Raw genomic sequence first — 15,644 nt, forward strand, 5'->3', positions numbered from 1 at the left:
AAAAACAAATCATACAATTGAACTTTGTCTCTACTTTAATATATTTGTAACTGTAAATGTGATTTTTGAGTAGAATATAACCTGTTTTTCATTATTGTAGAAAGGATGTTTGAAGCACTTAATTTACACAAGTAAAGTAAACTTAGTTTTTTTAAGGCAATCGGTTTGCATGGTTTTAACAAGTAAATGACACTTCTGTTCAAGTAAACATTACTGATATATTTTAAGTTTCAGAACATGTAACTTTAGTTAGCCCAACTTAAATAATTGAGTTGTTTGAAATAGTAATTTTAAGTAAGCGATACTAGTCAAAAGTACAGCTTGAGTAAAGTTTTAAGTACTCCTTACTCATTTGGTTTAGTTACTGAAACTCAAGTGTAAGTATACTACACTTATAAGCATGAGTTAGTACAACTTACAATATGTATTCAACTTTACTTGCTTTTAAGGAGTTCACTTTACTTGATTTTTTTAAGGCAATCGGTTTGCATGCTTTTTTTAAGTAAGGTTTACTTATCGGATTTTACAGTGTAGCACCGGTACTGATGAACGTCACTGACTCACAGCTACGCCAGAACAACATGGCTTTGGGGGCTTCGAAGGTGGTTCTGCATAAATGAATTTTCCTGAAAGTGTTCGTGTTTCTCCATCACCGCGACCAAAAGTCGTGTATACCCTCCTTCTCATTTAACACCTGAACCCCCGCCATGTATGAAGTCGCCTTGGACACGTGGGAGCGTCGCGGTGATTGGAGGGGCCCGCGGGTCATCGGTCATTGGTCCACGAGACCCTCAAAGCCTCTCCGCCGCTTCAAGCAGCCGCCTCCTTCTCCACTGGCACACAAATACGCACCGCACGCGCCATTCAAACGGAGGACTCCGCAGACTGCGGATGAGACTCTCTTCTCTTCCGGAGGAGGGTAGGGGGGTGGGGGTGGAGGAAGGATGGGGAGAGGAAAACTTTTATTTTTTTTGGTCAGGAGAGTGCCTCAAGAGTCTGATGGGCGGTTAGGTGATCCGGAGGTAAAGTGACCAGTGCCTTGCGTATGGATTACCGATAAGTGCACAATAGGAGCGCGCTCGCGCCATTAGTTATTTATATTTTCCCGTAAAGCGGCGGGGATGAGAGGGAGACGCCACAGTGGCACGGATCGCCCGCTCTGAACCGGAGGAGTCACCCGGGCAGACGATGTCCCGACGCGAGAGTGCTTCCAGAGGAGACGAAGGAGGATGAAGCAGCAGCGGCGGGGAGGAGAGGGATCGAGAGCGGCAGAGGTGGAATATAATGAAGTTGAGTGGGAAAGGACTGTGCACCGTGTTCTCCAGCACCCTCCTCTTCGTGTGCGCCCTCAGCGAAGTTGTGGTTGGATTAAGATGCGTCTCGTTGGGCTCCACGGTGAGGGCGCATTTCCACCTCGGCGGCGCGGCCGGGGCTTTCTACTCCGGGCTACTTCTGGGGATCGGGCAGGCGCTGCTGGGCTGCGCGCTGCTCTGTTGCATGGACAAGCCCGGCTGCAGGAATTTATTTCTCCTCGGTGTTGTGGTGTTCCTGTTGGGAGTGCTCACCGCCTTCTCCGGCGCGGTGGTGGACGGGGACACGGCTTCCCTGGTGGAGAGGAAATACACCCATTACTGCTTCCCCTCCTCGGTGTTCGCGAACCCCGCCTGCGAGCAGCTGAGGGAGTACCAGCGGAGTCTGGTGGTGTCCACGGTCCTCAGCACCTTGGAGTGCCTCCTGGGGCTCATCAACCTGGTGGTCATCAAGAGGTACAAGGCGGCGCAGTTTTCTCGGAGCCGGCAGTCGGAGCGGCAGCGCGCCGGTGCCATCCTGTTCCGCGAGGAGCGCGACTGCTCCGGGGACTTCCAGCCGGTGTCTTACATCAACTTGGGTGTTTTTAACGTGCTGGACGAGTCAGGTGCAGAAGTGCAGTGCGGGGGTCACCCGTCCATCGAGCTGCCGGGATACTCGCCCACGGACCCGGACCTCAACCACTGTTTCCCGTTCTCCTACCCGCTCCACAGCGAGCTGCCCCCCGCGTACGAGGACATCTACCCCGCTACGGCATGCAACACATAGCCGCTCTGGAGCAGCAGGAGCAGCAGCAGGAGCCCCCCCCCCCCCTGATGACAATCAATGACTTAATGCTTAAACAATTACCCCCCCCCCCCCCCCCCAACAAGAGCAGTAAGTTACACAGTGGGGCAGCAGCAGTGGAGTCTGGCCTTTTCTTACACCTGGTGGTGTGTGTGTGTGTGTGGCTCCATCACCAGGTAGATGAACAGATGATGAGGGGTCTGGTCCAGACAGTGGAGGCCGATCCAGGCCCGTAAACGCAACAGCTTGCTATATAACATAAGCAGAGTTTGTGTTTTTGAATGTTTGCTGTCGACATTTCTTACTTGTGAAAATAAAAAAAAAGTGTATTTAACCTCACATGACGTCATGGGGCTGCTGCTAATAGCTTTTGGGGAGATCCTGTCGACGAAACTTTATTTTCAAGGTTTCGACTCCATTGAATTCGTATGGGGGGGGGGGGGGCAGTGTCGTTAATAAATTCAAGCTTTCTGTTTTGTAATAATCAGGAGCCATGTGGCAATTGTTTTCTAATCATCGCCGTGTGGGGAAATATCTGGAACACACCTTTGCTTAAATATTAACACAACTACAAAGGAACATTGCAGAGGTTTATTATTTAGTTTTTACGTCGGGGAACTCAAAAGACATTAAAGAAAAAAATCGCATTCAAAATTCAATTAGCAGAGGTATGTGGTAATGCAACAGGCGCCCATATTTAACTAAACTAGCCCCGTCTGGGCAGCGAGACATTTTTTAAATACTTTGCAGCTTTCCTTCCTGAGCGTCAGAGAACAGTATAAGTGTTTTCTCATGGGTCAGGAGGCGATTACTAAAGGAAACAACTTTAAAAAGTGTGAACTCGGTGAACTGTGACTTAAAGATACAGTAGGAGTAGATGGGACTTTCCTGAAATCAACTGGATGGTCAGAGCGGCGGCCGTCTTTATGTGTATCTTTGCCACTGCGAGACCGTTGTACCGGGCTGTGTTCTGTTTCAACGACGCCGACTTACGGCAACAGGGGCGAAAGGTGCAGACACGGCTCCTTTTCTGCAGCCATGTGTATGTCACGACGGGATTAGGGTGGACCCAAATGCACGACTCAGGAGACAGATAATTCAAATAAAGATTCTTTACTGCAAGCTTCGTAAAGATCGGAACAGACAGAATAATCAAACTATGGAACTCGAGGGCTTGGTCGGAAAAACACGAGACAATCTGGCAGAGGACGAGTGGAAAGTGAGGGAGCTAAACAGTGAGGGACTAATGAGGGGATGGGCTGCAGGTGAGAAGGGCGTGAGGACCAGGTGAAGGTAATGAGGGACTAACGAGGTGATCAGAGGCAGGTGAGGGGAGTTGGACTGACGAGATGGGAAGCAGGATCTGGAATGACAGGATAGTTAGTGACAGGATGAAAACAACTACGACAAAAAGGAAGGCGTGGAGCTAAACTGTGACAGTGTCGCTCAAAGCTCGGTGGACTGAACTGGTTTGATGCCGCACTGTCTCCAGGAAACAAGCCGAGCGGCGGGCCGGCGCTCAGCGGCAGCCGGTCATCTGTTTGTGGAGCTGCATCATCCGCTCTAATCCCCGCTGAGCGGCGCTGACTCTTCAAGGCCTCACTGCATTGTCTCCAAGACGACGAGCAACAATGCCCATTGTCTTCTGTGCTCATCGTGACCGTCGGGGGGAAAACTGTTAAACGACCGTTTCGACTCCCGTGCTATTTTCTCTGAGCCCTTAACCGATAAGAGTGATGTGTATCCGCTCTCGATGATGATGAGGATGAGGGAGGAAGCAGAGGGACAGCGTGAGCCTCATTGTACCGCAGCTCATTTGTTTTAAAGTAGCAGAAGGAGTAATGATAGAATAAAAAACGATGTTTTGGGTGGTCTTTTAATGCACCTTCAGATGTAGCTGGATATAATACGGACTGATGGTGGTCTGCAATATCAAAAAAGCAGTAAACTGCGCAGCTCTGCTTCCTTTATGATGCAGCTTGACATCATTTATTAACTCCACCGCACACAAATAAGCACATCGGCACACGGCAAAAAGCTTTTAAAAAACATCCCCAACCTCAATGTTCGTGGGGACAGAACGTAAAGGTCGCTGTGGCTGTCATGATCACATCGCCACCTTTAAACAACTCCGCTCAGTGGTGAATCAGATTGAAATGGTCAATTTTCAGTCAACTTCTAGCCCTCAAATGAACATCCACGGCCAAATGTCTGTTCAGTATCACTTTGAGAGAGATACTTTTCAGAAGTACTGTCCTGGCTCAGTGTAATAATCCCCCTCTTATCCTTTTCAAACCGCGAGATGATACTTTCCTTTCCCTCGTGCTACTTAACTTGGGCTTTGAGTGCCAGAGATGAATAAAGGACACAGAGAAAGGAAAGAACCTGCTCTCCTCGTTCATCTCATGACATGTAGAAAGAGTACGGCTATCGCCTATACGCTTAAGATAAGAGGTCTTCAGGGAGCTGCTGTCCTAAACTTTTTGAAGGAGGGTTGTCTGGAGGAAGACACAAGCAAGAGGAACAGGAAACTAGAAAAACAAGAGTTCAGGTTCAGACCCTTTGGAACAAAAGGCGCGCGCCTCCGTCTGCAGCACAAACGCCGAGGTCAGCAGTATCCCACCGCGCTTAATGACCTCGCCGGGCCGGGTTGGTTTCTTTTTAATCCACTTGATAAACGACGTTCGTCAGCGCGGATATTGACATATTCGCCTTAACCTTTCGCGAAAGTATCCCGAGAATGTTTTCTGCCTCCTTTCTTCACTCTTAACACCGGGAAATAAAGTAAAATGTCAGGTCTTGTAAAGATCGCCCTCCAGGGAGCTGGTGCAATGAAAGCAATTGTGCTCTCCGTTACATATTTAGTTATACTCTTGTTATACTCACCAATATTGGTCTGACATTTAATAACTAAAGGCGGAAAAAAAGTATTGCGAAGAGCTAAAGGTGTACAGGCATACATTGGGTTTTAGTCGACAGCCTGTGAATGTTATCTTTAGGTGACTTAATAATGTGCTATAAATAAACCTAGAATTTACATAGTGGTATAAATTATATGAAACTTCAGTCTGATTGGTACTGTGGTCCTCTTTTAATACTGGCTTTGTTTGCTTTGGGAGTTATTGGACCGTCTGACATTTCGCATTTCCATTTTCCATTTTCAAAATAGTTTTGTCTTGTTAAGCTATATGTATATATTATATTATTATTATTATTATTATTATTATTATATATCATTACCTTCGCATTGAAAATGCAGAAGGTTATGTTTTGATCGCCGTGTATTTATTTATTTATTTGTATGCGTGTTCCTCGCATAACAAAAAAAGTTTTAAACCGAATCGCATGAAATTTGGTGGGATGATTGGTTATTATCCGGGGACCATTTGATTAGATTTTGGGATCGATCGGGTCAAAGGTCAAGGTCATGAAAAGGTCAACATGTTCTTGAATCGCATGACATTTGGTGGGATGATTGGTTATTATCCGGGGACCATTTGATTACATTTTGGGATCAATCGGGTCAAAGGTCAAGGTCATGGAAAGGTCAAAATCTTCTTTTTACCATAGCACGGTCAATTTGTATCCAATTGGCATGCAACTAATGCCAAAATGTTCATAATTCAATGCCCAATCTTGTGATATCCGAAGGTATGCGCTCTACCGAGTGCCCATTCTAGTTTTAGGATGCACAAGGTCTGTTGACATATGGAATAATTGAACATATACACGATATGTCACCACAAGACGTAATTAAATCGCTGATTACGTCTTCAAGAGGCTCGTGGAGACGCCCTGACTCACATGTTCTGATATTTGCCGCTAAAATCCACGCCATCGACAACACGGGGAGGTCCTGTGGCGGATTGGACTCCACAGAAAACTGAATATGATTTAGTGAAGCCCGAGCCTTGTTCACGCTCCTCTTCGGATCACCGCTCACGGCGCTGGAACATTTCATCTCACAGCACCGCGTCGTTTAATTATGACAATTATGGCACTTTTCACGTCAGACGGTATTTACGAAGCAGCAGACCAGCCGAGTCCGTCGAAACCCACACCATCTTCAAACAACAAAAGTTTTTTTTTCTCATTTTAATTTTATTTTTTGAACATTTTTAAGGTTGTTGTAAGGAACATGTTCGATCATATTTTGTTGAGAAATTCTCATCACCTGAAGAATCAACAAACCCAAAAAAACCGATCTATTCGGATCATAGAGGAGGAGAGATCATTGGGATCATTTGGAATTTTCATTCAGGCAATACAACTACAAAAGTACTAAACAACTACTACTTAAGTACTAATTTTAATTTATTTTATTGCACTTATTATTTTGAATTATTTGACTAATTTAGGTTTATATAGCTTTTAAAGCATTGTATGAGCTTATAAAATATGCTTTGTGTGTCGATGAAACTACTTAAGAGCTAAATAACCATGACAAAATATTTCAGTAAAATTATATTTAAATATGAATGCATCAGTAATAATAATATATAATACAGAAGCACTCACAGGGTAATTTTCTGGCACGGACTTCTCTTAAATTTGATTCTTTAAATTACTTTTGTTATTATTTTTGTAACAGAGTATTTTACAGTGTGGCATTGCTATTTTACTTGAGTAAAAGGTCGACTGGTAATGTGCATCGGCCGCTAGCTAAAGTAGCCTGTGAGTCAACTAGCTGTTGTAACATGACTCAGTTTAGGGCTCCATACTTGATACTCTTTTGTTGAGCACTACTGCTACTAAACAACAACAACAACACAACATTTATTTTCATAAATCATCCCAACGCCACAGTTTAGTCACGTTATGTTCAAGTTAGCCAACTAGCTTAATTAGCCAGCTAGCTATGTCCTCATGTTTCTATGTGAGCTAGCTAACGTCAGTTTAGAGCTTTCTGGTGTTTTACTCCTTGAACCAGAACAGTTTTCTTTGTTTTTCACATTGAAATCTCCAGACTGGCTGAATGGATTTTTATCATTCAAACTGCATTTGAAGAGTCCATCTCCCTTCATTCCTTAAACAATGTAAACACAACTAATCTCTTACGACGAGGACCCTGGAAACATATGCGGGACGTGGGACGCCATAGGAAGCTAAGGTTGCAAGACAACAGACTACAAATTAATTCACACACTGATTTACATAAATGTCAAACACAAAACAAAATATTTTGCGGCTGCGGTTTGTCTCAGTGCTTCCCGAGAAATCCAATAATCCCACAGGCAGATTAAGACAAACAAATTCATTAAATGTTTGAAATTGCGGCCCGTTAAACTGTCATTATCCTCTCCGCCAGACGTCGTTATGAAATGACAAAGTAAAACCGTACAAGTAAAAAGCTTAACAAATTTAAAAAAGCGAGAGAGATGAAGTTCCTAAAGGTAACCACCGGGGGAGCAGTTTACCTGCCTGCTCACTGTCAAGAAAATCTAAGACGGCACAATAAATCAAATCTATAGATTTGAGTGGGGGAGTTGATTGAGGCCGAGTTCACACGGCACATTCTTCTGATGGCCATCAGGACTCTACATAAAAGATGGAGATGCACCAAAGCTCAGTGGCACCTTTTCATGGGAATCAACCTGCTGACCTTTTGGGTCACATGCCTGATTCTACTCAATCTGATCTTCTCAAAACCACCGCACGCCGAAGTGATGACCTCCAGGATGAGCTGTGCCTTTGTCGACAGCTCAGCTGCTTTCTGTGGTTTAAAAACATCCCGCTGCTTCGTCGGTACGCCGATCAGTAACTGCACGTGTAAAAAAAGGATGTACATGCCATGTTGTCATGTAGGGTAGTCGATTATCTTAAGATCTGCGTGTCCGGGAGCGTTCTTTTCATCTCCTGGTGGCTGAACCCTTTGTTGGAGCGCTGCATTAGTGTAATGACAGCCTCCAGCTCTGGTCACACAAAGTTAAAAAAATCAACAACAAAAAACGCTGACTTGCATCTTTAAGGTCCTCGCTGAGGAATATAAGGGCGGGATTTTGCACAAGTGATTACACTGCAGATATCTGGATGAATGATGTCCAGGAGTGTGCAGCTGGGGACGAGGAGAGGGAGGGCTTTCACTCATGTCTTTGTCGCTCCTCGAGACGATTGGCTCGTGAACAAGTTTAAGAACTTTTATTAAATGCTGTAGAGCTCTGGTTTTGCAGCTGCTCACAGAGAGGAGCGAATAGTCGTGCTGCTGAGAGAAACACAAACACACACATTGTGCATTACATTGTTTTATTCGCCACCTGCATACTTGTCCGAATGTACACTGCCGTTCAAAAGTTTGGGGTCACTGAGAAATGTCTTTATTTTTCAAAGAAAAGCACTGTTTTTTCAAAAAAGATAACATTAATCAAAAATACACACTATACATTGTTAATGTGGTAAATGACTATTCTAGGTGGAAACGTCTGGTTTCTAATGAAATATCTCCATAGGTGTATAGAGGCCCATTTCCATCAACGATCACTCCAGTGTTCTAATGGTACATTGTGTTTGCTAATCGCCTTAGAAGACTAATGTCTGATTAGAAAACCCGTGCAATTATGTTAGCACAGCTGAAAACAGTTATGCTGGTGATATAAGCTATACAACTGGCCTTCCTTTGAGCTTGAAGTTTGTAGAACAAAATTCATACTTCAAATATTAATCATTATTTCTAACCTTGTCAATGTCTTGACTATATTTTCTATTCAATTTTCAATTCATTTGATAAATAAAAGTGACTTTTCATGGAAGACACGAAATTGTCTGGATGAGCCCAAACTTTTGAACGGTAGTGTACGTCAAGGACAAAGCTGTCGGGCCGAACTTCTGGAGAGAAAAAAAAAAAAGAGGGGGGAAAAAAATCAATAACCTCTAAAAGCCTTTCATTAGACACTTTTCCATTTGTCGGCGTGCAGCTGCCAGGGGAAGTTGTGTCTAGAAAAGCTCCAGTGGCTTTTAAAAGCCAACACTGGGTCCTTTCCCGACAAAAATGCAGTTAATTACCTATGTGTGAGCGTCGAGGCCATTAGACTCGCGCGTGCCAATTTCTGAAGAGCTTGATTCTCTCCTTCTTTAAAGAATTTGGAAGATTCAGAGGTTCATTTTTTTTGCTCAGCGTTCGAGGTCTCGTTATGCCGAGTGCACAATGAGCAACAATGAGCAACTCGGCAAAAAGGAAAAAAAGAGAGAAGAACACTTCATGAAGGCACCATTGCAAAACAATGTGGGTCCTGGGTTTTCACATTATCTGCAGATAATTATGAATTTGTCGCGTGTAGCTCGATGTGCTGGAATCCCAATGAAAAGCCAGCGCCAAGCTTTTTGTCAGGACTTCACATGGTGTTGGTCAGAGGATGGAATTTGCTCAGATTTCATCGATCTCAGTAGTTGTTTTGATTTATAAGGCTTCAACTAACATTTATTTTTAAATAACAATGGATTAAATCACCATTTTGTCTATAAAATGTCAGAAAACATTGGAAAATACACATCGCAATTTCCTTCAAAGCTAAAAAGGTGACTTCTTCTAATGTCTTGCTTTTCCAAAAAGGGATCTTTAATTTATGAATCAAAGAGAGTTCACTATATTTAGACTTATAAGGGGGAAAAGTTCTAATTTAAAAACGGTGCACTATAAGCTGGAGTTGTTTTTTGATGTGCAGCCAGGTGCTGAGATCTCTGGGTATTTTCCATGAGGTAGTTTATATTGGAAACCTCCCGACAGAGAAATCCAGGCTTAAAGGTGCCTTCATGGTTTATCAGTTACAGACTTCTGTGACTCAAAAAAGGACCGAATACTTTCTATTGACTTCCTGCTTGATATTTAATTATCTTTACTCGGTGTGAACCAAACGCTCTGCAGCAGATGTCTGTAAGTCGGCCAGTACATAAACACATGAAAGGTATATTCTAGAAAAGTTGAAACTTCTTCTAACTCTGTTCCCCCACTTCTAAAGGATAAGTGTGTGGGATTTAGTGGCATCCGGCGGTGAGGTCTAACTGGAACCCCTCCTCTTTTGTCCTTTCTGGGCTACTGTAGCAACATGGCGGCCACCGTGAAGAGGGCCTGCTCCCTATAGATACACTCGGCTCATTATAAAATCACGAAAACCCAACGATTCTTCGTCTCAGGTGATTATACACTCGTGAAAACATAGTTATGAAGATTATATCCCATTTCCGCCAATAAATCCTTCATCCGACGCACGCCGACGATTTAAATGTTTATGTTTTTGCCGAGCGTCACATTTCTCCCCTAAAACTCAGAGACACACAGCTCTATTCGGAGCGGGGAGTCATTATGAGCAAAGTGAGAGGTTAAGATCAGAGGCACCTCCATGTTTTGCTGTTACTCGAACACACAATCAAACAAACATACCAAAAAAAGTGTAAAATGTAGTTCCCGACGGGTTAACAAGCAGCTTCACTGCTGTGTACGTCAAGGCAGAAGTAATTTCATGTGAACAGCAAGTGTTCCCCTGCAGGCTCCTCAACTGAGCTTTAGTGAGCTGAATGCTGTCAGGAACACAAAGTGAGGGGGGGGGGGGGGGCTGGCAGCGTCTGCAGCCAACGGGCGAGAGTCGCGTGTCAATCAATAGCTCCTGCAGTGGCTGAGTCTCCCAAGCCGGCTCCCAAACTTGCAGTGACCTCCTCTTTGGCTCGCTGCCATCTGCCACTTAGCAGACGACTGCTGGAGCGTCCGGTGAGCCGAGGCGTCCGGCGGCGTTCACACGCAGAGCGGCAGCTCAAGAGGCTGCAGACACGTTCGCTCCTCCAGCTGCTGCAGTCCTGTCATTACGTTTGGCTTTTCTGGAGTTAGTCCGTACTTCACGTGGAACAGAAGCAAGGAGCGTACACAAGTCAACATGCTTCAGATATGAAGTCCAACAGCAGCCATTTCCCACTAGAAGGGCATTGATTAGTGCACTGCATCTTGTTTTCTCCACTAGAAGGGCATTGATTAGTGACTGCATCTTGTTTTCTCCACTAGAAGAGCACCGATTAGTGCACTGCATCTTGTTTTCTCCATTAGAAGAGCACCGATTAGTGCAATGCATCTTGTTTTCTCCACTAGAAGGGTACTGATTAGTGCACTGCATCATGTTTTCTCCACTAGAAGAGCACCGATTAGTGCACTGCATCTTGTTTTCTCCACTAGAAGAGCACCGATTAGTGCACTGCATCTTGTTTTCTCCACTAGAAGGGTACCGATTAGTGCACTGCATCTTGTTTTCTCTACTAGAAGGGTACTGATTAGTGCACTGCATCTTGTTTTCTCCATTAGAAGAGCACCGATTAGTGCAATGCATCTTGTTTTCTCCACTAGAAGGGTACTGATTAGTGCACTGCATCTTGTTTTCTCCACTAGAAGAGCACCGATTAGTGCACTGCATCTTGTTTTCTCCACTAGAAGGGCACCGATTGGTGCACTGCATCATGTTTTCTCCACTAGAAGAACACCGATTAGTGCACTGCATCTTGTTTTCTCCACTAGAAGGGCATCGATTAGTGCACTGCATCATGTTTTCTCCACTAGAAGAGCACCGATTAGTGCACTGCATCTTGTTTTCTCCACTAGAAGGGCATCGATTAGTGCACTGCATCATGTTTTCTCCACTAGAAGAGCATCGATTAGTGCACTGCATCTTGTTTTCTCCTCTAGAAGAGCACCGATTGGTGCACTGCATCATGTTCTCTCCACTAGAAGAGCATCCAAGACAAAGAGTTAAAAGATGTATAAGAATTAGGGGTGGACTAGGACGACGACTAAGAGAGCACTTCATCAATTTCTTTACTGAAGGCCCAGTGGAGGGCATGAACCAATCAACTGAGACCAACTTGAATCTAATGTCATTTTAAGTCAACATGCTGATGTAAAAACTATTTTTTTTTTGATCAAGGGGGTCATATAAAAGTCAAAACTATAATTTAAAAGCCCAAACATGGAAGAGAGACCATTGAGTGAACGGTTCTGAGATGTCGGGTCATTTCCCCATATCCTTTCTTACTCCTCGGTTCCGCTTAACGACGGCGTTAGTCCCGCCGGTGGCGCCAACTGGCTACTTGTTAGTTTGCCCGCTGCCCTTACTCGTCCATAACTTTTTTAATCGAGAAACCGCAGTTTCGCGTCACGACTATCCAGACGTGGGGATCCTCGTGAGCCCTTAAAACCATGTCCTCTAACTGTGACTGCAGGTGTCAAGAGAGAGCTCACGTACGCAACCCCCGAAAAGGTAAATTCTAACTCTCTGCGTGACGTAAAGGTCGTGGCCTTCACAGGGCTCTCTGTTCGAAAGACTTAAGTGGTCACTTGGGCACCGACCCTGAGGTGTAGCACCGGGTGAATGACGCCCTTGGTCCGATCCGAAGCATTTAAACCTTGGTGCGAGCCACGGGGTGTGCTGATGAGGAGTCAGAGTGAGGTCGTATTCCGTCATCTGTGCCAGTTGTGATGGCAACTCAAAGAACCCTGAGGGGGGGAGGGTCCTTTTGGGCTCAGTTATCCCAGTAAACTTTTGGATCCGAGTGGTATTGGCAAACCGTCAGACCCCTCAGGAAGCAGCAGAGAGTGACGCGTGTCCTGTTGGGTGACACATGGATGAACCTTAGCAGGACGCCTCCTGGACATGCCAGACTGTGAGGGATTACATATCCCTTTTGGTTTTCTCTTTTTGCCTTCGTAGCTTCAGGATCTCCCAGAGGAACAAGAGGAAACTAGAACGGGAACTCGGTAGAGCGCATACCTTCACATATCACAAGATTGGGCATTGAATTTTGAACATTTTGGCATTAGTTGCATGCCAATTGGATAAAAATTGACCGCGCTATGGTGAAAATAAGATGTTGACCTTTTCATGACCTTGACCATGACCTTTGACCCGATCAATCCCAAAATCTAATCAAATCGTCCCCGGATCAAAACCAATCATCCCACCAAATTTCATGCGATTCGGTTTAATACTTTTTTACTTATGCGAATAACACGCATACAAATAAATAAATAAATAAATAAATAAATACACGGCGATCAAAACATTACCTTCCACATTTTCAATGCGAAGGTAATGACGAAGGAAGAGGGTAGCCGCCATGGCCCAGGCCTCATGTAGCATGGATCACGATAAGGACACTTTATAAAAAGAATAAACAGAGAATAACAGAACAGAGAGCACTGGAGGAACACGAGTAAAACCAAGTTCACTTCTGCTGAAAAGTAAATAATAAATGTATATGCCATCGGGAAGTTGCTTTAAAAAAAATCTACATTACAATGAACATAAATGAAATAGTAAAGCAGTTCTGTTGTCGGGGCAATAATAGATCTGAAGTGCATCGTTACTTTGGCGGTTTGAAGAGAGACGCTCACTCAGAAGTGAGCACAGCGTGAAATGTGCGTCCCCTTTAACGACGGCGTTGACGTCCAGCTCCTGAAGGCACGAGATGATTATGAAGTGGGTGGATAGCAGACAGAAGGATGATGCTAAACTATCATCATCATCATCATCCTCATCCTCCTACTACTACACGCCACGTAAAGCGACGCTCGGTGCACTTTCACAGATGGTTTGGTGTACCGGAGAAACTCCACTGAAAAGAGTCTCATGTCACTCGTCCTCCAGAGCCGAGAGACGGCCACCAGCCAGGCTGAAAGACGATGTAATGGACAGCTAATCGTGTGTGTGTGTGTATGTGTGTATATACAGGACTGTCTCAGAAAATTAGAATATTGTGATAAAGTTCTTTATTTTCTGTAATGCAATTAAAAAAACAAAAATGTCATGCATTCTGGATTCATTACAAATCAACTGAAATATTGCAAGCCTTTTATTCTTTTAATATTGCTGATTATGGCTTACAGCTTAAGAAAACTCAAATATCCTATCTCTAAATATTAGAATATCATGAAAAAGTATACTAGTAGGGTATTAAACAAATCACTTGAATCGCCTAATTAACTCGAAACACCTGGAAACACATTTTCAAATGTTTGATTTTGTTTTGCTGTTCTAAATCTTTTTTTTAACTTGGTCTGAGGAAATATTCAAATTTTATGAGATAGGATTTTAGAGTTTTCTTAAGCTGTAAGCCATAATCAGCAATATTAAAAGAATAAAAGGCTTGCAATATTTCAGTTGATTTGTAATGAATCCAGAATGCATGACATTTTTGTTTTTTTAATTGCATTACAGAAAATAAAGAACTTTATCACAATATTCTAATTTTCTGAGACAGTCCTGTATATACACTACCGTTCAAAAGTTTGGGATCACTTAGAAATGACTTTATTTTTCAAAGAAAAGCACTTTTTTTCAATAAAGATAACATTAAATGAATCAGAAATACACTCTCTACATTGTTAATGTGGTAAATGACTATTCTAGGTGGAAGTGTCTGGTTTCTAATGAAATATCTCCATAGGTGTATAGAGGCCCATGTCCATCAACGATCACTCCAGTGTTCTAATGGTACATTGTGTTTGCTAATCGCCTGAGAAGACTAATGTCTGATTAGAAAACCCTTGTGCAATTATGTTAGCACAGCTGAAAACAGTTATGCTGGTGATATAAGCGATACAACTGGCCTTCCTTTGAGCTTGAAGTTTGAAGAACAAAATTAATACTTCAAATATTAATCATTATTTCTAACCTTGTCAATGTCTTGACTATATTTTATATTCATTTGATAAATAAAAGTGTGATTTTTCATGGAAGACACAAAATTGTCTGGGTGATCCCAAACTTTTGAATGGTAGTGTATGTATATGTATATGCATATGTATATATATATGTATATACATGTTTATATATATGTATATTTCTATATGTATATATTTGTTTAAAAATATGTATATATATATATAAATACAATATAATATATATAAGATAATATATAAATAAAATAATATATATATAATATATTCATCAAATATAATATATATATGAAATATAATATATATACAAAATATAATATGTATATAAAATATAATATATATATAACACATATTATATCTATAATATTATATATATGAATACTATGGGTGCTTCAAAAATGTGAATGTTCAACCTCAAACTCTGAAGGTTTCTCTCGGCGTTGTTGCAGCTGACAAAAGTCACGGAAACTAAAAATGTCCAGTGGTGTGAATCTTTTATTTAATTATTAAGGGCACAAATAATGCAAGAACAAGTCATTATAAAACAATTAGTAACACTCATCTGTCACGTGTCATGATTTTATACGTGTCGCACAAATCTGCAACGAACAAAAAGGTAAAAAAAGATAAATTAAAAGATACAGAAATCGTCAGAAGGTAGACAAAAAGGGAAACAATTCATCTTAAGGAGTCAAACAGACACACACATAAAGTATGAACAGGATGGATTTCACAGTTCCCGTTAACTACATCAAAACAAGTGGGATGTGACCAGAATAACAGTTTAACAGTTGGAAAAGAATCCTGTAAAAACGGAAGAAAAAAAAACTGAACTAATTCCTACAAAGACAGAGTAAAACAAAAATAAAAAAAAAAGACTGCAAAAAAAAATCCCCACAGGATG

General features: G+C 42.6%; 2 protein-coding genes across 2 annotated transcripts in view; one reads left to right on the forward strand and one right to left on the reverse strand.

Moving 5' to 3' along the window:
• The first annotated feature begins 975 nt into the window (after positions 1-975).
• On the forward strand, positions 976-2,428 carry LOC130210237 (transmembrane protein 271-like). The gene has a single exon (XM_056440267.1). It carries the CDS (start codon positions 1,285-1,287, stop codon positions 2,074-2,076), a length of 792 nt encoding a protein of 263 aa, XP_056296242.1. The 5' UTR covers positions 976-1,284; the 3' UTR covers positions 2,077-2,428.
• Positions 2,429-3,191: 763 nt separating this feature from the next.
• Positions 3,192-15,644, reverse strand: part of pigg (phosphatidylinositol glycan anchor biosynthesis class G) — a 92,597-nt gene continuing 80,144 nt past the window's right edge. The window contains exon 14 of the mRNA XM_056440264.1: positions 3,192-3,457. Within this exon, the coding sequence (XP_056296239.1) occupies positions 3,411-3,457 (47 nt within the window). The 3' untranslated portion in view covers positions 3,192-3,410. The remainder of the gene's footprint in view (positions 3,458-15,644) is intronic.

The sequence above is a fragment of the Pseudoliparis swirei genome, chromosome 19 (genome assembly GCF_029220125.1).
Source record: "Pseudoliparis swirei isolate HS2019 ecotype Mariana Trench chromosome 19, NWPU_hadal_v1, whole genome shotgun sequence".
Lineage (NCBI taxonomy): Eukaryota > Metazoa > Chordata > Actinopteri > Perciformes > Liparidae > Pseudoliparis > Pseudoliparis swirei.